General features: G+C 36.0%; 1 protein-coding gene across 4 annotated transcripts in view; it reads left to right on the forward strand.

Annotated features, from left to right (window-relative positions):
- Positions 1–24,676, forward strand: part of SEC14L1 (SEC14 like lipid binding 1) — an 87,735-nt gene extending 63,059 nt beyond the window's left edge. For all 4 annotated transcript variants that reach the window (XM_072645127.1, XM_072645125.1, XM_072645126.1 and 1 more), the window contains 9 exons: positions 758–947; positions 2,460–2,548; positions 4,582–4,652; positions 9,274–9,445; positions 10,618–10,752; positions 14,634–14,768; positions 20,012–20,263; positions 21,354–21,532; positions 22,096–24,676. In XM_072645127.1, the coding sequence (XP_072501228.1) occupies positions 758–947; positions 2,460–2,548; positions 4,582–4,652; positions 9,274–9,445; positions 10,618–10,752; positions 14,634–14,768; positions 20,012–20,263; positions 21,354–21,532; positions 22,096–22,201 (1,329 nt within the window). In that variant the 3' untranslated portion in view covers positions 22,202–24,676. The remainder of the gene's footprint in view (positions 1–757; positions 948–2,459; positions 2,549–4,581; positions 4,653–9,273; positions 9,446–10,617; positions 10,753–14,633; positions 14,769–20,011; positions 20,264–21,353; positions 21,533–22,095) is intronic.
- The last annotated feature ends 2,881 nt before the right edge of the window (positions 24,677–27,557 follow it).

The raw sequence follows: 27,557 nt of genomic DNA on the forward strand, positions 1-27,557 counted from the left end.
CAGGTTTTCTATAGTTCCATTACTTCTCTTTTAAAGATTTGGAACTCTGTAGTGATTCATATATTTGTGGAGAATCCGAGGAACTCAGCTTTGTTTATATAGGTACAACTACCAAGAGAAAATAGACATTCCATGAAATTGGTCTACTGTTCAATCACATCCCAAAGCAGAGATCACATATTTGGACTGTGTTGTCATTTGTCTTATAAACTTTGTACTACTTAGCTATCATTGATACATTGAATATTTTGAAGGATTTTAACAGTAATAGGGAATTAACTTAACATGTTCATCCTATCAACAGTGATATACATTTCAGTAATATAATTCACTAGGAGTAGAAATACAGTAAAGGGCCAGGAGAGCAAAGCAAACTAGTTTATGTGAAAATCACCCCACAGACTTTAACACGTTTTCCAGCTGTAAAAACTAGCAGATATGTTACCAAAGAAATGCCGGTGAAGGTTTCTTTGGGATCAGTATTATTTATCTGGCTATGAAACACTTGCTGTTTTAGGGGCTATTCATAGCTATGGCTTTTGCTCTGCTAAAACCAAAACGAAGTAATAGAATCATTCAATGATAAGAATCCCTATTTTCTTAAGTGATGTAAGTAAGCTCATTTTTCCTGATAATAGTTCTACACTAGTCCAATCATTAGAAATTAGGTGTAAGTAAGAGGAAGGAATGGTTCTAAAGTCTGATTCTCTTTGCATATATTTTTTAACATTGACCAGAATCTTCCTTTTTTCTGTAGATCCCCAAAGATGAGCATATATTACGTTTCCTCCGTGCTCGTGACTTCAATATTGACAAAGCTAGAGAAATCATGTGTCAGTCATTAACCTGGCGAAAGCAGCACCAAGTAGACTATATTCTTGATACGTGGAATCCTCCCCAAGTACTTCAAGATTACTATGCAGGAGGCTGGCATCACCATGACAAAGGTATGGACTATATAATATGATATTCTTATAATATTACGGAGTTGAAATCTTAAGTACATCCACAGTATATCCATTGTTATACCCCTTCATAAATCCAATGAAGGATTGGCGTTCTGTAGAGTATATGACACTTTTAATGTGTATGTTGGTAATTCTAACTTTGAATATTCAACAGTTGGATCCAGTTTGCAAAACATGTTTCTTTCCTATTTCCCCAAAACTAATACATACCAATCTATGATACTCTTTTACCTAGGGTATAATGTAAAGAAATTAAATTAATAATTAGGACAAAAAACTATATCTACACTGATCTAGTTCAAATGGTTTAGTTTGTTTTCAGGCAAATGATTTTCTTTCTATTGTCAATTTCCTTCTCAGTCAAATAGGGGTTATTTTGTACAGTTTAATAAAACTGCATCATTACAGTTCTCAACCCAGCTTTTCATCCAGCGTAATTCTTGTCCATTTTTTTTTTCCATAATTCTTCCTTGGAAGATCCAGTCAGTGTTCTGGAGACCATCAAACTCTAGTTCTTTAAGTTTTTCTTTCTTTTTTTTTTTTTAATTCAGTGATATATCCAGTAGAACAATAAATGAAATGGAAGAAAAAGGAAAAAGATAAGACTCAGCTTTTTATCTATACTTCACTTTTCACAGTTCTTGCTTGCACCCTATTCCAGAAGAGAAATTACATGTCAAAAGGTTAATGCCAAGATGTAATACTTCATTTAGGAAGATCATAAGCCAGTATCACAATGCTTTAGGAATACGGTTTACAAAGATAAATTTTCAGAGGGGAAGTCATAGGAAAGTTAGCATTATTGCTTCTGTAAGGGCTTTACTCCTGCCTCAAAAATAATAAAACTGACCTTCATTAGAGATATTTTTTTCTTTTTTCTCATTTTAACAGATTAGGAATTGGAAGCCTAGAAAGGTCCAAGATCATTGAGTGAGTTAATGTTAAGAGCCTAGAACAGAATACAAGGCATCTCATTTCTACCCCAGGGCTCTTATCACTCCTTCAAGTAGTACTGAAATGATTTGGGACAAAACATGCTATGATGTTTTCCTGTGTATAATTTGCCATGTTTCTCATGTAAAAACTATTACAGAAAATTTCCATAGCATAAAAATGATCCAACCACTAAGTTACAGCAATAGCCCTTTTTAGCAGTTCATAGCTTATTTAATAAATAATAGGTTTTGAATCCTGACATAGGTCTCTTTGAGAACTTTCATCAAGGATTTTTTTAGTATTAAAAATAAAGCAACTTTAATGCTATAGAAATAATGCTATTAAAATTTAATAGTATCTTTGACTTTACTGCTACTACTAAATCCTAAACTTAGTACTTCATAGAATCTTGTGGTCAGTTCAGAAATATTTTGTTATAACAAATGCTGTATAGAAAATGATTGACGCTCTGAGTAGTGGGAAATAATTTACAACTTAAGTAGGATATGGGAGACAAAGTTCTTTGACTCATTTCCCAGTCTCTCTTTTTCTCAGATGGTCGTCCACTCTATGTGCTTAGGCTGGGACAGATGGATACCAAAGGTTTAGTAAGAGCACTTGGAGAAGAGGCTTTGCTGAGATACGTAAGTGTGTGTATGTGTGTGTGTATATGTGTGTGTGTGTGTGTGTGTGTGTATGCGTGTGTGTGTGTATGCATAATTTAGCATTTTATTACCACATTAATGGTACCAGAGTGTTGTAAATATTATCCTTTCACCAAAATAGCCTGTTTTCACAGCTTGAATATACTTTTGGACTGAACTTTTTGGAGAGTATTTGTTGATCAATCAATCAGCAAGCATTTATTAAGTGTCTGCTATGTGGTAGGCACTGTACTAGGCACTAGAAATACAGACAAAAGTGAAACAACCCCTTCCTTCAAATAGCTTACTTTCTGTTGGGGCTGACAACACGGACATATATAAGTAAATAAAAGAAAAATACAAAATAGATACAAGGTGATCTGGGAGAGAGGTAGAGGAGGACTAGCATCTAGAAGAGCAAGAAAGACCTTAGAAGGTAGTGCTTGAGTACCTTGAGTGGTTAAGATACTTGGGCTCTAATAGGTGGATGTGAGGAGAGGGAATACATTCCTGGGATGGAAAATAGCTAATGCCAAGGTGTAGAAATAATGATGGAATGCCATGTATGAAAAACAATACTACCAGTTTGGATCACAGGGAACGTGAAGGGGGGGAGTAAGGTATAATAAGGCTAGAAATTTAAAATGTCAGACAGTATATATTTCATCCAAGAGGTAATAAGGGAATGATATGGTCAGACCTGAGTTTTAGGAATATCATGCAAATGGCTACATGGAAAAAAGATTGGCATGAGGAGAAGCTTGAGTTAAGGTGTTCAGTAAATACTCCATTGCATTAATCCAAAGGATGGGTGCTCACAGCCCAGACCAGGATGATGATGGCTGTGTGGGTAGAGAGAAATGGACAGATGGGAGAGATTTTTGGATGTAGAAATAACAAAATTTGGCACCAATTAGCTATTAAGGATAAGTAGTTGAGATTTCTGCCATGATTACAAATCTGCCTGACTGGAACAAGATAGATTTATAGGGGTAAATGAGTTCTGTTCTGGACATATTGAATTGAGATGCCTGCAGAATATTCATTCCAGTAGGCAGTGATGTGGTGTTGGAGCTATGGAGAGAGATATTAGGACTTGATAAATAAATCTGATAGTCATCTGAATAAAGATTAATTAAAACTATGGGAGCTGATAAAACTCCCAGACAGTATAGACAGAGGAGAGGCAGACCTCAGACAGAACCTTGGTATACCTACAGTTAAGAGTTATGATATGGATGGTGTTATAGTAAAAGAGAAGAAAGGGTCAACTCTTTCACTAAGAGAAAACAGTGTTACAACTTCAAATATAAATTAATTTATCAGAGATGATAGAAATATCCAGATTGTACACTTGAAAAAGGTACTTACATTTTTGAAACTTATTGTATGTCTAAGCTAAGGCATCTCCTGGTGCCAAAATGCTCACATATTTAGGAGTATGAAAGATACAGAGTATTCAAAACTCCTTCATTCTAAAAATATATGAGGTATCTCAAACTCCCTCCCTTGGCATTTGTTGATTAGTGTAAATACTATTTCATTTTGGATGGCTAACAATTTGTAAAATATACATGTGTCTAAATTTCCATGTAAACAAAGTATCGTAGTTTTTGTATCCAGAGATGCTCTTTTTTGACATTCTTATGCCCTGTGCATATCAGTGGCAAAAAGTACTATATTTAGAGGCAAAGGACCTGAGTTGGAATCTTATCTCTGCCACTTCTTTCTGCCTTTGTGACCTTGGGTAAATTTCTTAGGACTCAGTTTCCTCATCTGTGAAATGAGAGGTTGTATTAGAAAACCTCTAAAGGACCTTTATAACTCTAGATGTATTCTCTGTTGACCCATAAAAGTATCTAAATCTATGACTTTCCGTGCAGAAGTTCCTTATTATTGTTATAATAAATAGTATCATTCTCAGAGAGCATTAATTTCTGTTGTTCTTTCAACATAATTCTGTAGTTAATCAATACTCCTTGTGCCTAACAAAGGCAAATGTTTTTTGTGGGTGTTCTTATATTTATGCACAGGTTCTCTCAATAAATGAAGAAGGATTAAGAAGATGTGAAGAAAATACAAAAGTGTTTGGCCGACCTATCAGGTAAACATGGGATTTTGTAATTCTATTAGGCTCAATAAAACTAGCTATTAAATAGTTTAAGGTGAGTTGTTCAAAGCAGTAGTTTTGAGTTCTGAAAGTTAAAAAGTAGATGAAAGTAAGAATTTTCCAAACTTGTGGGCATTATCATAGGGTAGGAGTAGAGGAATATAAATCTCTATTTTAAGGGAGTACAAAGCAGAGGTGGAAATTATTGCATATATTTTAGTATAATTCATGCATAATATATCTATTTTAATTAAAGTTTGCAAAGTTGAAGCTCGGATGACAAATTCCTTCCAAATCAAAATTAATGCAGTAATGTGATATGTGCAAAGTCAAATATAAGTCAATATGTGTTGAATTTAACTTCAGCATGATCTACCAGCATTACTTTTCATAACACAGATGAATTATGTCAGTGTGCTGCGTGATATATACTTTGAATGTGAAGTATATAAACTCATTTAAGCAATCTTTCTATTTTAATATCTTTACATTTTTCATTGTCATTAGTTTTGATTAGTACAGTAAAGCAAACTGGATAAATACATAATTGGTTTAAATAAGTAGCAGAAATGCAGAACCACAAAATAAAAAGTCCAAAAGATGATCTATTACTGTAGTTATAATTTAGATTCACAAGTATTATTGCTGACAAAGAGAAAATACCCCAGTGTTTGCTTTCTACAAAAGACTTAGTTGAAGGTGGCATGAAATCTAACAAATTTAAATAACATCTTGAAATTGTATGTGCAGAATATGTTGGCAATACAAGACAATTTTTTTCAGAAAAAAAGTAGTTGCTTTTAATGAGCATAAGCAAAAGCAAACTTGGCATCAAAACCATGTAACATAAAAAAGATTGCTTGTATTGTGTAAGGCTGTTTATAGAATTACCTAGATATAAAAGCTTTGATTGGAGAAACAGTACTTTTGATATGATTTAAATGGAGCTTAATGAATCATATACGAAATAGCTTTGAAGGGTTCTACTTGTAGATAATATGATGGAAAGGGATGAATAAATGAAAAGACATTTATTAAAGGTTTACCATGTGGAAAATACTGTGCTAAACTCTGGGGATGCATATAAACAAGCTAGATATCCCTTCTGTCATGGAGCTCACACTCTGAAATGAGGAAACAACATAACATGTAGGAGGCTTCAGCTGCAAATCAGGTGGAAAGGCCTGGTGGTTCTTAGGGTACAGTGGCAAAGTAGGTTATGTAGTGCCTCTTCCTTAATATCTTTTCCATTGATTACATGTGTGACCCATTTCTGATGCTCAGCTTTTTGACAGTGCCAAGGACTTTGGTATCCAGATATTCTATTCCAGGTCTTAAGCAGCTCTGGCTGCTGAGAAGACTGGGGCTATGTCACCTGCAAGGCAGTTGTTAGGTCACATCTCCACAGGTATTGCTTCCCTGGACAGGAACTTTGGGAGTTAGGCTGGAAGAGGGGGATCAGTAGTCTAGAGGTGCTTTTTTTCCCCCCTGGAACTCTTGGACTTGGAGTCCTGGACTCTCTTTCCCAGGGTCTGAGGGCAAATGGTGATAGAGATGATGACAATGGTTTGATTCACCTAGCACTTGCCACCTTTTATCTATCCCTTAAAAAGGAAAATTGCCAATGTATCTGAAGAACTTTTCTGTCAATTATTGGAGAAGCTAAAATCTTCCTATTTTGCTTGACAGAGAGTTGAAACTTAATAAATAGATGCTCAGGATGCTCATTTTATACCATATGTACAATATGATGTTGTTTGGGCTGCCCTAACTAGCTTTACAGAGAAGTCATGAAAATAAAATTAGTCAGTATGTGTGAGAGTGTTGTACAACTTTAAATTCTCTATCATTGGAGACCTATTGATATTTTTCATATTAGAAATGAAAAGTTATAAAATCTTAAATACTTAGTAATTTTAAAATAATAAACCAATTACATGTTAACATGAGTAACATTTTAGATGTTAGGTGGAAAAATAACTATTTTCCAAAACAAAAAATATTTAATATCATTATTTTTATGTATTTTTCTTAATCTCCTTAATGTCTCTCTCTTAATGTCTAGAAGACAGTTGGATTCTCATATCTGCTTTTACATTTCCGTCTGTTATTTAGATGATTTTGAAGAAATCATCTAATTTGAAGATCTAAATCATCTAAATTTGAAGAAAATCTGGTCTCACACAGATATGTAGTTGAAAAATAAAGGTGTATTTTAATAGGCAAATAGCATCTTTAGTATTATTATAAAAGTAGTTTTGACCTCATGGATCCCCTGAAAAGGGACTCTGACCATCCTTGGAGACCTATTGCTCGAAATAAATCCAGGCAGAGTCTTCAGATTTATATTATGTTTTAGATATTAATATGAAATGATTAAATATATTTGTGAAAAAGTTTAGAGATAGCAGTTAATTCACCAAATTAGATTTTAATGTGTTTCTCAGTTTTAAATTTTAAAAATTCTACCCATCAATGAAATAGAAAGAAAAGCTCTACTTACTAATGACTTGTCTACAAAAGCAGTTCTTTGTTTTTTGTTTTAGCTCTATAGATATTTATAAATATCGGTGAATATGTAAGCCATGAACTAATTACATATTTCACACAGTATTAGAGTTCGAAGGGACCAGACATTCACCATCCAATCCATGCTTGAAATGAGAAGCCCTATTACAGCATATCTCTGTTTTATGAAGTGATACTGCTCATAATCATATGATAGACCTCTAAGGGGAGAAAGACTTTCCCCTTCTGAAACAGCCCCTTCTATATTTGGACAGCTTTAATTATTAGGAAGTTTTTCCTGATATGAAGCCTGACATCATTTTCTATCCCCTGCACTTGGTTTTACCCTGTGGGACCAAGAAGAACAAGTCTAATCCTTCCTTTACACAGTCTTTCATATACTTAAAACTGCAGTCACATCTCCCTGAATCTTCTCTTCCGCTAGCATATCATGCATATTCTCTTCAACTGGCCTTATACAGCTTGAACTCAGCTTTCACCTTCTTGGTTGCTCTCCTCTTGATGCTCTCCAGCTTTTCAACCTGGGTTTTTCAGACCTGAACACTCCAGATGTGGTTTGATGAGGTTGTCAGCCGCAGCAGCAGCATAACTAACATTTGCTGTACTCTTTTTTAAAAATTTATTCTTAAAACCATGTAAGGCAGGAGCTATTATTTTCCCCCACTTTATAGATAAGGAAATTGAGGCTCAGAGGTTAATTTACTGGCTAAGGTCACACAACTAAGTGTCTGAAGCAGCATTTGAACTCCGATCTTTCTGAGGCCACTATGAGTACTGAGAAACTATCATTTCTTTTCCCCCTAATTCTCCTTTCTTCCTAACTTTCCTGCTACTGTTGAGGGTATTACCCTCTTGTCCACAAAATAGAGGATATCGAATGCTTTACTAAAATTTAGGTAAACTATATCTACAGCCTTCTTGATCTGCCAGTTTAATAAGCTCGTCAAGAAAGGAAATGAGGTTTTAGTCTGACATGAGTTGTCCTTCATGTGATGTTATATAAGTTCATTGTAGTCACTGCTTCCTTTGCTAGATATTTCTAGCCATCTCTTTAATGATTCATTCTAGTATTTTCCCAGGAATCACAGTTCACTGACTTATGCTTTTATTACTGTATCTGAACAAGAAAAGTTAATAAACTTGTGATGTAGTAAATTGAAAGAAGCATTTCACCCTCAAAATCATTTTGGCATCAGGTGAATGAATAGTACTCTGGCTTATCAAATAAGTGATATAAATTTTATTAGCATTCATAACATTGTAATACCAAGTGATTTTGTGTTCTCATCCATCTGGATTGGAAGGAATTTCTACAGTTCAGATCACAGCCCCCCTCATACCTGCCACATCTATGCAACTCTTGTCCATGTCCTGTTTTATGGCCATCCCCAACATGCTAGTAGTCTTTTTGGTTTTCTCCTGATGTTTAAAAGATACCAGTGAACCAGTCTGACTGTCCACTTCTCAATATTTAGTGACTTCATTACAAAAGTGGGAATAAAACAGGTCACAGAGTTGTAGTATCCACAAAAGTCTCATGTCTTTTCATATGATTAATACTTTCTTTGAGGTAAGCATAGTAGGTGCTCGTTATGATATAATGAACATCACCAAAAAAAATCAAATTTATATCTTAAGGCAGTTTGCATACTTAGTGTTTAAGGTACTGAATTTGAGTGACTTATACATAATTATATAGCTATTATTTGACAGAAGCTGGAGCCAACTCTTACCCCAAAGGCCGCTCTGATAAGATTGAGTATGTTGCCAAATACAAGTTTGCCTGGTAAAATTGTAGAACATGTACATAAATATTAAGAGCTTTGCAAAAAAAAAAAAATGCTTTGCCCCCTAAAGTGTGTAGTAGATTTTAGCAATCAAGGTTAAGTGACTTGCCCAGAGTCAGACAGCTAATAATTGTCTGATCTTGGCTTTGAACTCAGGTCCTCCTGACTCAAGGACCAGTGGTTTATCCACTGTGCCACCTAGCTACCCCAATAATAGACTGGTAATTATAAGAGTCCATAGACATCAAATACTAACTATTACATTTGTAGATTAAAAATTTTCTTCTTAAAATTGATAGTTCATGGACCTGTTTGGTAGATTTGGAAGGACTGAATATGAGGCATTTATGGAGACCTGGGGTGAAAGCATTACTCAGGATCATTGAAGTTGTTGAAGCCAATTACCCTGAAACATTGGGCCGTCTTCTCATACTCCGTGCTCCAAGAGTATTCCCTGTCCTGTGGACACTGGTGAGTTTGAACACTAACCTAGTTGCTGTATCATTAGAAAAACATACAAATATTTATACCTATGTGGTAGTGAAATGCAGCAAAAGAAACAAAGAAAGATTTTTAAGATTTTTTTTAAAGTCTTAGAAAGCTTTTTTTAACAAAAGAAATAAAATGTTTGATGATGACCAGAGTTTGGGCAGTATATTTGGAGAGAATATGGTAGAAGGAAGGATGGGGGACCAGTTTTTTTGACTCCGTAGACCAGCTTGCTTGGTTCATGGAGCTGTTTCCTGGAACCGAGCAGTAGCAAATAATGTTATCTGTGCGCTCAGAGGTTACCCTTGCCCAGCAATTACCTTTGGGAAGAGGACAAATGATTTGCAGAGGAGACCAAGGAAAGTAGCTCTATAAAACAAAATGGAGATCAAATTAGTTCTGTCATACCAGTAAACAGATTTCATTCTGACAGCAAAACAAGAAGGTAGAGTACTCTGCCCTAGTGAATAGTTCCCCTTAGATAGGTGTGTTTACAAGTTAAACATGGAACAGTTTCTGAAAGCTGCATAATCTGCTTAAGTAGTTCTTGAATATAATCCTGCTCTCCCTAGTATCGCCCTGATATTATAGCTGGGATTTGGTTCAGTTACTTTGCTGCAGTCATTGGTAGCAGTTTTCTCTCCCTTGCCCTGTTTGATTACTTGTACCAGTGCTGTTTGAAAATGGAACAGATATATGTTTTTGATAGTCATGCATGTCTTGAAGGCCAAGGCCATAGGAACTTCATGCTTCAAAGTGTTTTCATTTCTTCCTTTAGTCTAATGGTTTCCTTTCTTCTTTCTGTTTTCTTCATTTGGCTTGTCTTTTTTTCTGATTTGAAGAGGTGTAGAATCTTCTGATCTCTCCCTCATGCTGATTTTTGTGAGCAAAGATGAAGAGAGGCCTGTCAGACCAGGGATCCCCGTTAGGCAGAACTAGTCATCTCAAATACCATTTCACCTCCTGAAAGCTCTCCCCATTTACCTCTTGTGATAAAAAAGCATCTAGAATAAAATTAGCTGATTTTCTATATAACATGGTACCATACTGAAGTACTTTACAGAAAAATTCTGTAAAAATGTTTTCTTAACCTTTAAAGGTAATTTTAAAAGTCTGGAAACTTGCTAAAATGTTCTCTTTTCTATTGTTTGTAGGTTAGCCCATTCATCGATGACAACACAAGAAAGAAGTTCCTTATTTATGCAGGCAATGACTACCAGGGTCCAGGGGGCTTGTTGGATTATATTGATAAGGAAATTATTCCGGATTTCCTGAGTGGAGAGTGTATGGTAAATATTTAAGCATATAGAATATTAGACTTGTTTCCCAAAAAAATAAGGTAACTGTTAATTTTTTCATAAACAATTATTGTAATTTACTGGATTTTGTTGAAGTATCTCCTGTGTAGCTTTCTTGTTGCTAATACTGAAGGTTTGCCAAATGCTAATCTCTATATTAGTGAATATGAAAGTTCATGTAATATAGAATCTTTAGACTGATGTAGTTTTATGCATATAGACCTTCTGTTAAAGCCAAATTGTAAGTTAAATCATATTTTAAATGTATCAAAGGAGTTTCATATTTAAAAGAATCCTAATGAAAATCCCTTTGCAATGTAAGAACCTTTAGAAAATCAAATAATGAAATGCTAAATAGATCTTAAATCTAAATCTGCTTTTTCTGCGTTTTCATTTAAGCTCCTTAGGAGCTGAGATCATTTCATTTTTTTTTGGTCTTTGTTTCCCCAGCACCTAATACAGTGACTGGCATATAGTTGATTAGGTGCTTAATAAATGCTTGTTCATTGGCTGATTCATATGTTAGATTTTACTATTCTATCATTGAAAATTCTTGTTTAGTTATTTTCAGTCATATCCAACTCTTTATGACCCCATTTGGGGTTTTCTTGGCAAAGATACTGAAGTGGTTTGCCATTTCCTTCTCCCCCTCATTTTACAGATGAGGAAACTGAGGCAAGTAGGATTAAGTGACTTCCCCAGGGTCACACAGCTAGTAAGTGTCTGAGGTCAGATTTGAACTAAGGAAGATGACTCTTCTTGGCTTCAGGCCCCTGCACTCTATCCATTGCATCACCTAGCTATTCCACTGAAAACTGAGCAGGCAGATAAAGAGATGGTAAACTGTGGATATGGAATGATGGATGTATTGTGTGTCCCTGTTGGTTTGGCTTAACTAGTTTTGGGTTTTAGGGGAGTTTGGTTATAAAGAAGGGTCATTTGAAAGAGATACTATTGGGAAGTGACTTGTTTTTAGACACAGTAATACTTTTTTTATGTCTTACAAAATAAAGATGAATAATTATTACAAAACCTACAGATATTTCCAGATAAATTTCTACATAGATATAAATAACACTTGTGGGATTTTTTTGAGATAGCACTTACTCTTTTACTTTGAGGTTTTTTGGTTTTGTGTTTTTTTGTTTTTATGATGAAAATTATTGTTTCACAATTCAGTTTCCCTTTTAGTCAAATTTTAAAATTTATTTTCTCTTCTCCACAAATACTTAATTTTATATTCTTTTGAGTCTTTTTTTTTTTTTTTTGCTTAATTTTTACTTCCTGCTCATAGCATCCTATTTGATTTGTGCGTGTGTTTTGGAGCTAGAGGATTCACTTAGGCCATATTTTGACTACTCTGAATAATTAAAGCAAAACTCTGCTTTTTGGGTGTGTGTATGTGTATATATATATATATCCTATAATATTAGAATTTTCCAGAATTGGAGAAAATTTTTGTGATACAAACCCTAAGACCTGAGGCACACAAAAGGTAAGTGATTTTTACCTAAAGTCACACATCTGGAAGGGGATAGTGTCACACAAGAGCAACTGAAACCAACCTGAAATGAAAATTTTCTATGATTTAGTATGTGCTTATAAGAAAGAAGTTCATGGCCCTAATTATCAGGCATCTATTAGGTAAACACCAAATCTTTTAAAATATGCGTACTTTGAATTTGTCTCATTTGTTTAGTTAAATTGGGATCCCAGAAAATGATTTTCCCAAATGGATAGGAGACTCTAAACAAGACATTTCAATGAACTTACTAATTTATTATTCCTTAGAGAAAAATACAGTCATCTAAAGGACAGAGATAAGAAACAGTTAAATTTAGAATAATTCATCAGATGATTGGCATGTTGCCTCATAAGAGCACATCCATAGAAAAGGGTAACTTGTTTTGTTTATGTAAGAAATGATTCCTATCTTGTTTCTTACATATATTAGTGGGTCTGTTGAAAAGGAATACTAGCTGTGAACAAATTTTGGCCTCATTTATTTCCTCTATAACAATGCCTTTGGTATTCATAAGGATCGCTTTATAGCTACTAGGGATAGTTATATTTAGGTACTTTGTTATCTCTTTGTATTTGAGCTGTATTATTCACTCTAGTATTTCAAAGTAGATCACTGATTTTTTTTCTTTTCATTTAAAATTTTTTTTCTATTTTTTTATTAATTTTCAGCAGTCACTTCCATATGTTTTAAATTTCCTCCTCCTTCCTCCCTCCCTCCTTACCCAAGACAGAATGTAATCTTATATGGGTTCTACACATATATTCTTATTAAACACATTTTCACATTTGTCATGTTGCATTGAAGAATCAAAACAAATGAGAGAAACCATAAGAAAAATCAAAACAAAATATAACAAAAGAGAAAATAGTCTGCTTCATTCTGTGTTCTGATTCTGTGGTTCTCTGTGTGGATGTGGTTGGCATTTGTGGTTGGCATCATGAGTCCTTTGGAAATGTTTTAGGACTTTGCATTGCTGTGAAGGGCTAAGTCTATCAGAAACTGCCGTCGCACACTGTGGCTGTTACTGTGCATAACGTTCTCCTGGTTCTGCTCATTTCACTCAGCATCAGTTCATATAAGTCTTTGCAGGTTTTCTGATTTCTTATAACACAATAGTATTCCATTCCATTCATATACTACAACTTGTTCAGCTGTTCCTCAGTTGATGGGCATTACCTCAATTTCCAGTTCTTGTCCACAACCAAAAGAGCTGCTGTAAATATTTTGTACACGTGGGACCTTTTCCCATTTTTATGATCTCTTTGGGAACCCTAGAAGTGATATTGCTGGGTCAAAGGGTATGCACATTTTAAATCACTGATTTTAACAGACTAGTCAATAGACTATATAGATAGCTAGGTGGTACAATGTTTAGAATGCTAGACCTGTAGTCAGGAAGACATTTACTAGCTGTGTGACCCTGGGTAAGTCACTTAGCTACTGCCTACCTCAGTTTTCTTATCTATAAAATGGAGATATAAATATCACCTACCTTGCGTGGTTGTTGTGAGGCTAAATTGCAATAATATTTCCAAAGTGCCCTGCAGAGCTTAAAGTGCTGTATAAATGCTAGTTATTGTTATTAGCTGTTACAGTTTAAATATATTAAGTTGTCATTCCATACTTCTTCCCTTGTAACTCTTATGGAATTTTGTCAATCAGTTAAAGCTGCACCGTGGCCTGCAGTGTGACTAACGACACACTTAAACTGTGGTATTTATTTCTATAATTGCTCAAAATATCAGTGGCAGTGATTTTTGTGAGTGCAGGAAGTCCATAAATTTTATGAACTTTGGAATCAAGCAAGTCACTGGGGAAATTTATAAAATGTACAGTTTCTGACTTCAATTTACTTTACTAAACAAAATCAAAGGAACAAATATCTTGTTTCTTCCTTTCAATAGTTATAATGCAGCCTTTTGACTTATGGTTAGGCCTGACGTTGAGGGGATTTTTTTCAATATAGCATAGCTCTTTAAATTAGTTGCATGTCATTATTATTATGCCATTGAGAATCCATTGAGAATGTTTCCTTTCCATAATTATTTTACAGTTGAATAAAAGTACTGTAGTAATTAAATGAGGAACCTTATACATCCAAGTTTGACAATAATTTGTTTGGTTTTAGTGTATTCTCATTTACTCAAAGCAAAGTTAATATATTTAAGTAGTCTGCAGAATATTTTGCTTAATTCCAGAGAGTATTTTACTTCAAAATTAGTATTATCCTTTTTTTTACCTTTCCATAGGAGTAAAGCATCTCAGGGTGTGATGTTTGCCATTGTGTTTGTTTTCAGAAGATTTGTATGTGTTTGTACAGCTTTACTTGGTTTATTTATATTTCTAGTGTGAAGTGCCAGAGGGTGGGCTAGTTCCCAAATCGCTGTACAGGACTGCGGAGGAACTGGAAAATGAAGACCTAAAACTCTGGACTGAAACCATCTACCAATCTGCAAGTGTTTTCAAAGGAGCACCACATGAGGTACTGACTAAACCCCCTTCTTTGCACATGCCCTAAAAATAATTCTTAATTAACTACTGTTTCAACTGTGGGAGGAAAAGAGAAAAATTTTGTATATTGGCCTAATGAGAGCAGTTAGTTTGGAAGACTTAGCTGAGTAGTTTCTTGTTAGCAGTTAGGAAATTAATGCTCTTACCAATGTGCAGCTATTCCTTGAAGTAATACAGGACAGATATATTCTGCGATATGACTATAAAGCCATTTTAGAAAATATTAAACTCCATTTCCTCACTGAGATGTTAATCCAGTCAAAATATATTCAGGAGAATAAAAGTATGGGGGAAGAAGAGAAACACACCTCTCCTTGCTGTTAGAATAGAAAGTGTGTACTTCCCTTAGTGTAGCTTGTAAGATTTATGAAGCCAGAAGCTGGAGATGCCTGCCTGTTCCCTAACATTTTCTCAAACTTGAGGCCAAGCTACCTTCATTAAATTTGGCAGCGATGTGTAGGACAAACTCTTGTCTCATCTCTCTCCTGATGCAGTCTGCACATTATATTTTTGCAGCATATCAGTAGCATAATTATGTTGTGGAATTGAACAGCAGGTAGTGAGGTGGGAGCAATATTCTAATCCTCGCCCTATGCAAGTTAGACTGTTTTTTCCTTAAAAGGTGTTGAAACCATCTGTGAGACTTAATTGGCACAGGGGAATAAAGGTTCAACCTGTTAACATTACTTTCTTGTCTCCAAAATTCAAATCAGTGACAAGAAGTTCCAGGCTATCTGAACCTTAGCTGGTAGACCACCATGGATAACTTATAGACAAGGAAGCTTTGCTTACTCAACTTGTAGTCTCTTCAGTGCCTATCATATCCTCATTGAATATCATTCCCCTATTATAGTTAAGTAAATCTCCTTTTTGTTAACCATTGGATGGCCTATACAAGTATCTTATTTTATTTCAGTATCATACTTCAGCTATCAGAGGATTAGCTTAAGTCAGACTCAGCATATAACAGCATGCCTTACTTAGAATATCTATAAGGCAATATCAAAATGTTGTTTAGTAAGTCTTGAAGGTAAGGTAATCTGTGTCATTCTCTATTTTATTCACTAAAATGGAATTTTTCACATAATCTCACACATGTTACTTATATCCTTTTTATATTTGGGGATTGGCCTTGGGGGAGTGTGTGATTTTTCTTTTTGTGTCTTTTATAAAGTAATTGCCGTGCTATGAAATCTAAGTGACCTCCAAATGTTTTATGAGTCAAGAATCACTTGATAACTGAACAAATCACCCAATCTTAATTTATCCTTGTGATCTTTAAATAGTGATAGTCACTCTTAACCACATGATGACTCTACATAACCCACTTAGATAAAAAGGAGAGGTTCTTTTCTGCATAGTGGGTTTTAAGGATCCCACTGTACACCAGCATTCTGCTATAAGAAGTACATTTTCCTAAAGAAAGATTGTGTTTTATTATTCATTTAACACATCACCAGAAGATTTATTGAACCTGCCACTTAAGGAAATTCCAGGGTGATAGCTAAGCTAAGCAAATATCAACGATACAAGGCCACCTTTCTGTCTGCCCAAAAGGTAGCCCCTTTTTAAAGCAAAGTGACACAGTAGCAGATTGGATGCCATGAAGAAAACTTATTTAACATGTAAGTGTGAAAGAACAGTTATTTTTTGTTAAAATGTAAGTTCTTTAGTGAGTAAATAATTCATCATGTAGATTCTTTACCACTGCCATATTAATATTCCTGTGTCCTCTTTTGATCACGTCACTAGCCTTCAGTGGCGCCTCATACTTCGGGCTCATCAGTGTCTGGCCCAACTCATTTCCACTCTCAATAGATAAACAATATAAATAAAGAAAATATAAATAATATAAACAGATAAAAGAAGATGACTTGTTTTCTCCCCACTTTGTAATATTTGCAAAAGACTTCATGGCTGCTGTCCCCGCCCTCCTTATAAGGTTACAGTAGCTCCCGCCAAGGTAATTTTCAGTATTATTAGTAGTAGTACCTGAACTGGGCAAGTACTGAGATAGCTGTCATTTTCCAAGGTCATCAACCATGTATCATTTTCGAGTTAATTATATAGTTATTTGTTTAGTAGAATAAAGCAAAGGATGGATTGTATAGGTTACCCTCAAGACTCCCAATAGAATTTTGAGGTTGCTTTATAAAAGTTTTGAGTAAGGCATAACAAACCATAAGCTTCTCTTCACCTCCTAAAACAAAAACAAAAAACTTTGCATCTATATCTGAGGGTGTTGAAGGACTTGAATATGTGTAAAGGCCAAGTTCCCACAAGAGATCAATCATGAATTTGGAAAAGACTGTTCCACAAACTCACACAGGGGTGTAGTGGCCAGGTAGCACTCTTAAACCTCCAAATGTTCTTGCTGAACATTTACTTTTACTTGTGCTGTTCCCCTAGTAAACTTGCTGATGAGAAGTGACATTGAAAGCAAATATTATTCTCTATATGAGCTGTTGCAGGTATGGCTCTAATACCAACATACTCTTACTTTAGGCATAATTTGGGGATGAAATGAGGCATTTGAGAGTCATTGAACATTTACAGTGGAGGTTTACTTTACCCTTGTCACAGCAAGAATATTCATCAAGGATACAGTGGCACTTAGCTTCCTCTTCATCTTCACCAGGAAATGCAGAGGATCAATTAAGTCACTAGGGTTTGGCAGCTTAGGTGCCAATAACCCACCAAATCTGAGAGGCCCAGGCTACATGCAGCTGGGACATTTTTAATGCCTCACCCAGGAAGCTTCATCAGGAAAACTGGGGCTGAATGAAGTTGTATCAGGAAAACTCTGGTCCTATCACGAGTAAAAACATCCTGCTTCAAATCAGATTGCTGCTGAAGAGTTATCTTGCAACCCTCACATGGATGCTACTTCTTGTATTGATATGGATAGGGACTGGCAAAGGACCAGGAACTCCACAGGCCTCTGGAAGCATCTGAGAGGGTTTTGTCTGAATTCTTATTCCTTGCATTTGTCCCAGGTCTCTAGCCAACTCTAACTTATGACTTTTGCTGAAGACCATTCAACCATGAGCAGCGAACTAGGTTTTTCTTTACTCTCTTTGTGGCCTGTTAATAACATTTATCATATAATTATCAATTTAATGAACATTTGCTGCTAAATGTTGAGGAATAGAAAACCTGACCACCTCTCCAACTTTGAGAATTGAAAACTTAGGACAGTCAGTCACATTGCTAAAACTGAAGACTATCTGATAAACATTTTTCATTTTGTCTTTTGTCAAAGAATTAACTCAGTACTCTGCCTTTTTCTGGATTAGCTCTGGCTAAATGTATTCCTTTATTGCTTGTATATGCAAAGGGAAAACCAGACCATGGATAAAAAGTAGATCTCACAGCCATTTTCTCCAAACAAGTGGAATATGACTGACCAGTTTCAAGTTTTATAACTGTGTTGAGAAGACAAAGAATAAATTGGGTGGGGAGGCGAGTACTTCATTAAGAGACAGTGGAAGTTAGGGGAGAGGAGTGCAGGGAAAAATACGATTTTGGGAGAGGGAAGTACATAGTTGATTGATGAAGGTATGTTTAGTGAGATGGCAGTGACCAAATTATTGTGGTAATGTTCTAGAAACAAGTACTGCAAGTTGAGCAGGTACTTTCTATCAAAGTCTTGCCTAAGGGAAGCATTCTTTCTCATGATAACACATTTCCCCATAGTTTCTTCATGTTAACAATACCTTATGTAACCACAGGCCTTTGTAATAATGTAAAGCTTTCTAGAAGCACTACAAAATAAGATGGACCTAGGGTCTTCCTTTCACACTTTGTATCTCTAGCACCTGGCAGAGTGCATTTAATAAATGCTTGTTGATTTGGGTTGAATTGGGGAGTTTTTCTTCCCCTGTGATATTCACACATTGCCAGTGGTAGAAGGTCCCCCTGCATAATAAGTGGCACTATTTGTGGTAGATTTACTGGAGGACATGGACAAGGTCACAAAGGAGGGGAGGACATGGATAAGATATGGTTTTTATTGTTGGAAGGAGTACCCACATTAATGAGGTGTCAGAGCTCTATTGAACTGTCATAGAAATCAGTCCTACTGATCTAGTCACTGTTCCTAGAATATACTTTTACTTATGCTGTTCCCCTAGATTGGAATGTCTTCCACATTTCTGTTTGTTTTTACTCTTATTACAAGGCCTTTCTTAAATCCTGCTTTTTTGCATGAGCTTTTCCCTGATCATCCCACACTACGGTGATCTTTCCCTTCTCTCAAGTTCCATGACTTTAATATCCTTAATACTGATATGATACTTAACCATTTAAATGTCTTATAGTGTATTTTCTATCTGTACAGAAAATCTTTGAGGAAACATATCCTTATGGTCCTGAGACAAATGGGAAATTTTTTCCTTCCACAGTTTATAAATAATAAAAAGGAAGAGAAAGGTTTGGGGGCATGTTTTTCTCTTATCTTTTTCTCTTAGACCTCCTCTCTTGCTGCCATCTAGGGAAAAGTTGTAATTGGATAGGAAGATACCAGGATGTAAAGAGCTAAATCTGGGGAAATTGAGATATGCAACCTTCCAAGGTAGTTTTAACATCTTAGCCTTAAACTGACAGCAGCCCTGTGCAGAATCACAAAGTTTCTAAAGTTTGTTTCCTCATTAGGCTTTGTCTTTCAGAAATCCTTCCTCTTAACTCCCTTACTTCTTCCCTACCCCAATAAAAACTTCCATTCTCTGAATGGAGAATTCTCAACTAAGTCACCTTCTTTAAATGTTCATATTAAGGTGTGACTAGATTTAATGCTCCCAAATGCTCCCAAATGGATAAAAATGCCTAGAATGATACTAGATATATTATTATGGGTTTATATTTTGTGTTTAATTTTGGGGGATCTTTTTAGAGAAGGGGGTTTAGTGGGAAGAAAGGAAGGGTTTTCTTCCCATTTAGTCCCCTACCCCTTAGCTAATGAGTTCAACTAAATCCCCTCCTCTAAGACATACACTTTGTGTAAGAAGAGAGATTGAGTAAAGTAGTCATCTCTAGGGAGAGAGTTTAAGTTGATATAGGGAACCCCAATATTTAAATTACAACCCCATACTGCCATCTATATTGTAAGCTTCTTCAGGGCAGGAACAGTTCTTTGTAACTCCCAAATATTCAGTAGTAGTACTTAATTCATTCTATGTGCTTAATACCTGTTGATTTTATTTTTGTTCTTCACAGATTCTTATTCAAATTGTGGATGCCTCTTCTGTGATCACTTGGGATTTTGATGTGTGCAAAGGTGACATTGTTTTTAACATCTATCACTCCAAGAGATCACCACAACCTCCTAAAAAGGACTCTGTGGGAGCTCACAGCATTACTTCTCCAGTAGGAAATAATGTGCAATTAATAGACAAAATGTGGCAACTGGGACGAGACTATAGTATGGTGGAGTCCCCACTCACTTGCAAAGAAGGAGAAAGTGTTCAGGTAAAATTGTTTGTGTTGCTTTTCCAGTGCTTTTGGTGCTGAAAAATAAGTCTCAAGTAGTTTGTGTAGCTTTCTGTATAGGCCTTCAGGAGCTACCTTTCCCTATTCTAGTAGAAGCTGGGAATTTCCATTGTTAATCTTTAAAGAATGAAATTATTAAAGGGGAGTTGACTTTTAGAGAGTTAAACTGGAACCCATGGTTAAACTGACGGGGCCAGTGTTTTTCATATCTGGTAGAAATGCACTTTATGAACATCTATCCTATGCATTCATATCCCTAGGAATTTGAGTGTTTTTTTAAGAAAACAATTACAGCAGTAATATTTGCTCATTTCCAAGGAAGTATTTTCACAATGTGTATCTGTCATCATCTTTAGTTGCCTGTGGCTCCCATTCACAAGGAAATAGCTCAAAATATTTATGAAAAATTACAATGTACACATTTATAGTTAGAAAACAAATAACTTCCTCTAAAATATTTTTGGCCAAAGTAGCCTTTGTGTCTTTAAGGAAATAATTCCAAAGTAAAACTGAATAAGTATCATTAAACACTTAAAAATGCATTATTGATTCTTTTTTTATTTGTCAGTTTTGTTGACTGAAGTCACAGTTCTTCCAGTCCTTTCTTTCATAAGTCCATAGTTTTGCTACCTTCAGGTTTTCCTCCCAAGGATGAACATATCTTCCTTAAGACACAAAAACTAAGCTTTTTTTTTAAAGGCTACACTTTACCAGTAGGTAGCTGGTAGAATTCCTCCTGTGCTGTACCATAGTTAGTCTGCCTCCAACTTCAATTTTCCAGGAAAAGTGATTTCAGCGGTTTGCTTTATAAATTGTTAGTGCAAACAACTGTTAAATTGTCACATATTCTTTAATCCTCTAACACCCTAGTGACATAACTGGGCAAATATATCGGGAGAAAATTGCCTTAAATGTGTGAGTGAAATCAAAACGGTATATCTTGAGCATAGGGTCAGTGGAGTGAAACTCAAAGACAAAACAGCTTTGCTTCTGTCAGACCCCAGAAAGAAAACTGACATGGAAGATAAGATTCTCTACAGAAATCATTTTCATGTTCATTTGTTTCTAGGGCTCACATGTGACCAGATGGCCAGGTTTCTATATTCTACAGTGGAAATTTCACAGCATGCCAGCTTGTGCCACCACCAGCTTACCACGAGTAGATGATGTGCTGGCATCACTACAGGTTTCTTCTCACAAATGTAAAGTGATGTACTACACAGAAGTGATTGGTTCCGAGGATTTCAGGTATAGGCTCTTTTTGTGTTCACAAACAGTTATTGTTGGGAGTTGTATTGCACTGAAAAAGTTACAAATAGAGATTCCTCAAATCTTAGTTCATCTGCACAACCTTACATTGTTTCTTAAGGGCTTTGTAAGTGGTAGCCATGTACTTATTTATTGTATTTATTTGGTAGTAGCCATGTATTTATTTATTTGGTATCTTCACAGAAAGCACTGTGTGTGTATGTATATGTATGTGTGTATGGGCATATGCACATACAGATGTGCAGTGACAAAAGGGTGGAGGGGAAGCTAGAGGTAGAATTTAAACAAATTTAAACAAAAATTAGGAACCGTAACCTCATAGAGTTAGATAATAATAAACAATACAAAAGTAACTTTAAAAAAAGTGTTTCAGCATTGTATGGGATTGCTCAGCGAAAACTTTGTAGAAATGTTTTTAATTAGATTTTTGAAAGAGATGATAGTAGGAAAAGGGAGGATTTGGGTTTAATGTACAATTCTTTATTACTGAACCACAAAAAAAAGCTCTTAAAATTTCTTCCTTCCCATATGTTCAATTTCAGAGGGTCTATGACCAGCCTGGAATCAAGTCACAGTGGTTTCTCCCAGCTAAGTGCTGCCACAACCTCTTCCAACCAGTCTCACTCCAGTTCCCTGATTTCCAGGTAGTGCAGCAGCACAAGTGAAAAATGCACAGATGAAATGAGATGGCAGGACCTCCTCGGTGACAGCCAGCTGCACTACAGCATACTCAGCAGTGACATTTGTGCAAATCCCTCTCAGATCCTCTTAGATAGAAGAATAGTGGTTCAGATTTTAAATGTAGTGATTTTTGAACCTGAAGCTAACTCAAATAGGTAGTTTTAATTCTAAACCTAACTTTAAACTCAGTAGCCATAAATTTTGTATACAGTGTGCACAAAATCAAACTAAAGCACAAGGGCTCTTCTTGAAAAGAATAGTTTGTATACACTGATTAAGAAGTAGACCATTTAAAGTGTTGATGCAAAAAAATTTTTTTTCCAACAAACTCTACCATGGTGCATTAGTGAATGAATTACTATGAGAGCCTTCATAAATTAGACAATTCCTTCTTCCTATATAGAGCAGAAACCTTTCAGCTTGTCTCCCATAAATCCCATCTTTGTTCTCGTGTTCTTTCTGCTATTGTTTTGAAATATTTTACATGTAAAATGACAACTCACTGGACATCTTTCCCTCTATGAAACCCCTTGTTAAATCTGGAATAATTTGCAAACAACTCCATTGGGAACTTCCAGCTCTGCTGTGGCTGACTTTTCAAGTGTTACTCAATGAAAGGAATTTAAACGAGGCTGCCCTAACTCCAAAGACGGTCTTGCATTTGTAAAACTGCACTTTCTTTGCCCTTCTCTTCAATTTCCCAGCTCTCTAAATTGGCAATTGGATTTTTCTGCTAGAAAAAATACATTTGTTTCCAGTTTGAACTTTCCCCCTCCTCTTGAGAATTGTTCTTCATATCTGAGATACATGTAAGTCTGGGCGTTAAGTGCTCAAACTGTCTCCTGAATTTACTGTAGCTTCTCTTCCTTATATCCCTGATACCACAATTCATTCTTGAATCTTAATGTACTAAAACCATGATCATCAGAACCTAAATATTTATTAACTAAAGGAGATTTCATTTGGAAAATAGCATGTCACCTTTTTGTGACATTCCTGACTCACCAGCCTAAATTTTGTGTTACCACCATCAGCATTTGCTGTTAATTCAGCAGAGCAGCTTTTGTAGAAGTCTTGCTTTGTACACAAGAACTGAATCTTCCTTTATTACAGAAGCTTAGTTCACATTACAATAGAATCCTCCATAGAAGGAAATCAAAACATGCATTTTCCCCTTAAATTCCCAAGCACAAACAGAACAAAACAAAACAAAAAGCCCTGCCTTTTCTTTAATGTAATCCTGTTATGAGAAAAGCAGGTAACTTAAATATGTGTCTTAAAGTGAAACTGGAGAAGCCTCATTAATGAAGATGTTGAAGGCATGCTTTCGTGTTGTTTTTAGAAATTGTGCCAAAACCTAAAAAGGCCATTATGTGTGTACCTAATGTGCATATCAGTTCTGAACTGAATTGTTTTAAAAACGTAGAAATTTCTTAAGACATCAGTTGGGCTATCTTTGTAACCAGAGAGCTTTGGCATTGTGTGTGTGTGTGTGTCTGTGTGTGTGTGTCTGTGTGTGTGTGTGTGTCTGTATGTGTGCGCGTGCACGCGTGCTCACACAAGCACACGTGCACATGTGGCTAAAGGATGGAGGAACAAATAGCAGATGGCTGAGAAAATCCAGCCTCCTGACACCAAAGCTAGTGCATTCTCTGAAAGAGTTCTTTGGCTTTTATGTTAATTGCCTGCTTTTCTAGACCTTAGCTGTGTTGCCTTTCATAAGATGAGCTTTAACATTGGCACCAGAATGTTGTTTTCAGAAAGCATGATAAGGGTTATTTAATTCTGTGGCATTTGTGCTGCTTCCAGATAATGCTTCCTGTTTTTCAAGTTATAAGGACCTGAAGATGGTCCTCTTTTCTCTTCTTTCTCTCCTTATGTTTGTCTCAGATGGCGATTTTGCTGACAGCTGCAAAGAAAATGCTTCACTCAACAATCTACATCTGCCCAGAGATGTTTGTAGAGCTATTTGAATTGTAGCCATTTAAAGTTGGCTCAAAAGTGACATGTCTTTTTTTTTCATGAGAATTTAATATGTCTGTAAGAGCCTAAAGCCCATTACTATACAGATGCTTATAGGGCTTATTCATGAGGAAAGTAAGAATCAGTTCTCCCTTTAAGAGAATTGATGTGACAAACATAACCTGATTATGCAGTTTGCAATTTGCCTATATAATTTTTGCTCTTTCGCTTCTTTTTTTCCCCTAAAGTATATTTACTATTACTGCTCTTATTCCACTTTCTTCTGGCACTGATGATTCTTTTGGCTTCTCCCCAGTATTACTAGAGTCTTAGCCTACCCTTCTTCCTTCCTTTATAATTCACATATCAAATTCTGTAAATGATTATAAACATATTACCTCACTCTTGGTAATAAGATACTGATAGTCTTTAAAAGATTTTTTTATTATCAATAATAAATGTGAACTGTTTAAAAAAGAAGTTTCTTTCTTGACTGGATTCAGCCTGCCTAAATTAGAGTTTGGAAATCCTAGATAATGGAAATGAGTGAAGAAGTTGAACGCTGTTTTAAAAATTGGTCCTTACTTCTAGATGTTATAAAAAAAAGGTACTTGGGTTCTACTTCATTTTAGTAAGTTTCAAGAAGAAACTAAGAGTACACCTTAGATTAGTAGTCCTGGGTTTACTGATATTTAAGGAAACTGGTCATGGGATTCTTTTCTTTCACCTATCAGAATGTATGGAGTACTGACCCATTGTGACTAGGGTCCCACTGTCTTGGGAGGCCACTCCTTAGCTACTCTTAGAAGGGGCAGATAGCAGTTTCTAAGACAAAGATGCAAATGGGCTGTCAGGAAGGTTCATTTTTAATGTAGTTGAGGATCTGATAGAGCTGTGTGTTGGGAGTTACAGGATAGGATGTTATGATTTGACGAGCTTGGCACCCCTACTTCACCTTATGCATGCCACATGTTTACTGGTGGTAGGGTTTATATAACTGCACACGCTCTACCCTCCCCTACTTCCCCTCATGGCAAATGCCAGACCTGTCTTTAACATCAGCATGAACTGAGAGAACCTGTAAAATATGCTTTCACTTCCTTCCTTCTGGATTTCTGAAAATTGAATCCCTAAACTGCACTAACCTTTAACTGATACTAAGTGAAGGTTGGTGGAATGAGAGAAAACAAAAGGTGGAGGGTGATTTTTTTTTTTCTTACAACATGGCTGTGTTTACAGTTGGAAAGTTGTTGCAAGTGAACAGACTAGTAGCCATTACATCCTAATGTTAGGAAGCCAATGCTGCATGAGTGGTGGGTTCGTTTTTCCCAAAAATGAGCACACAGCAAAATTGTTGACCTAGGGAAGGGTAGGAGAACTTTACTGAGTAAATCTAGATAGGATAATAGGGTGGAGAGGAGGCAGTACATTAAAGTTGGTCTCATGTAACCACGTTTAAGGGTCTGTCCATAATAACATTCTGGTATTCTCTATTCTAAACATTATCTAGCTCATTTAAATTACTTAATTGATCTCTTCAGTTACCAAGGAAGGAAAAGTCTTTTTCCATTAATTTTTAAAGTGGTATATTTAATGTTAAAAATTGCTTTATCAAGCTTCTCATTTAGTGAAAGGGGGAGGTACATTCTGTTTTCCTAACTAAGACAAAATGAAAGACGGCTTTGTAGAACTTCCCCAGTAGGTTGCATTTTGCTTTATATCTTCATTTGAATATCACATTTAAAAGGACCTTAGAGATCATCTAGTGTAGTCTAATTACCTACCTCCTCCCACCTCCTTTCATTTTATAAAGAAGAAGATAGGCTCAGGGAGAAATTGACTTGTACAGTTTTTTCACATTATATTAGGAGTGCTTGGTCTTATTCTGTGATGTGTTTTCTTTTGTATCTTCCCTCTCTTGAGGTGTTTAGTAAGTACACAAATGGAATAACAAAGATTAGAGTTAACAAAGAAATTGTGTTTTTCTGGGGAACCTCAGGAGGATGTTCAGTGTGGGTCTGCTTAAATTCACCTTATTTCTCTTAATGTCAGATTCCTAAAACCTTTCACAAAGCCCAAACTGATAGAGTCCTAACAGTTGCCCCCAGCCCCAATATTCTAACTTCATTACAGACCCACTGTACCTACCTAGCCCCCCTTCCTCATGCATGCCTCACTGCTCACTAGAATAACATGTCCCTGAACTCTTAGTTCCCACAGAAACAGCTAGCGTGTCCATGTGATGGGAACTCAGCCACTGCCTCTGCCTAGCTACTGCCCTCAGACCCATTCTTACGTATTTGAATAGATGTGTTCTTATATTCAATCACAATCCCATCATCCATCTAGCCCAAGTCAGGACCACAGTTCCTAATCTTGACCAGACAGGACCACAATAGCTAGCCAGTTGGAGGGCACCATGGCCAAAATGTTTAACCAACCAACCGTAGATGGGGCCCCTCCTCCTTCACCTAATCCCTTAACAAACTCGTGCCTTTTTAATATTAATCATATACCTATATTCTGTATGTTTCTTTATCCTTTAAAAAGGATATAGGCATCTTTACCCTATAAAAATCTACCTTGCTTTCTCTGAAGTTGCTTGTTCCTCTTGGAACTTAACCTGCTTCATGAGAGGTGTCAATCTCAATAAATGCCTATTCTTGGATTAGAGGTGGTCTGACTGAATTTTTTTGAACAGTTCCACTCCAACATGAAACCCCTTTTTGCTGTCCCAGAGTTTAAACCTCAACAAAACCACACAAAAGTTCCCAAACCTTTCAGATCTCACTGAATCTGCAGGAAATATTGGCACAAAACAAACTTTCCCAATTAAGGATTTGGGAATACAAAAGCAGTGCTTGCTGGTTTGATGAAAAATTAAGAAATTGGCACTCTTAAAAGGTAGATTTCATCCCTTTGAACAAACCATCTCTATTGCTCTGGGGAATTTTGCTGCTTCTAATTGTCAGTTTTAGTTTTGAAAGTGTGTGGCTTAACAGTTAGCCACTGTAATGACAGATGAAGAGGGGCAGTATGACTTAGTGGATAGTAAGCAAGTTTTGGAGTCAAGAAACCTTGGGTTCAGATCCTATCTCTGAGGCATACCACCTGTATACCACCTCCCTTTTAGCTTGCCTCCCTAGACATTTCAGGGGAGTTTACTCTAGAGTAAGATCAGAGCTTCTTTCTTGGTTTTGCTGTCTCCCAGTGAGCAAGTTCATTCACTCTTTGTCTTGTATGTTCATGTCTATATAATTTCTCCAATTTCTCTTCCCTGTTTGTTTTGATAAATGGAATTGCACACTATTATTTGCGATCGTCTTTTATATGACTTGACCTTTACAAAAGGTTTATAGTT

Source organism: Notamacropus eugenii, chromosome 2, assembly GCF_028372415.1.
Source record: "Notamacropus eugenii isolate mMacEug1 chromosome 2, mMacEug1.pri_v2, whole genome shotgun sequence".
Classification (NCBI taxonomy): domain Eukaryota; kingdom Metazoa; phylum Chordata; class Mammalia; order Diprotodontia; family Macropodidae; genus Notamacropus; species Notamacropus eugenii.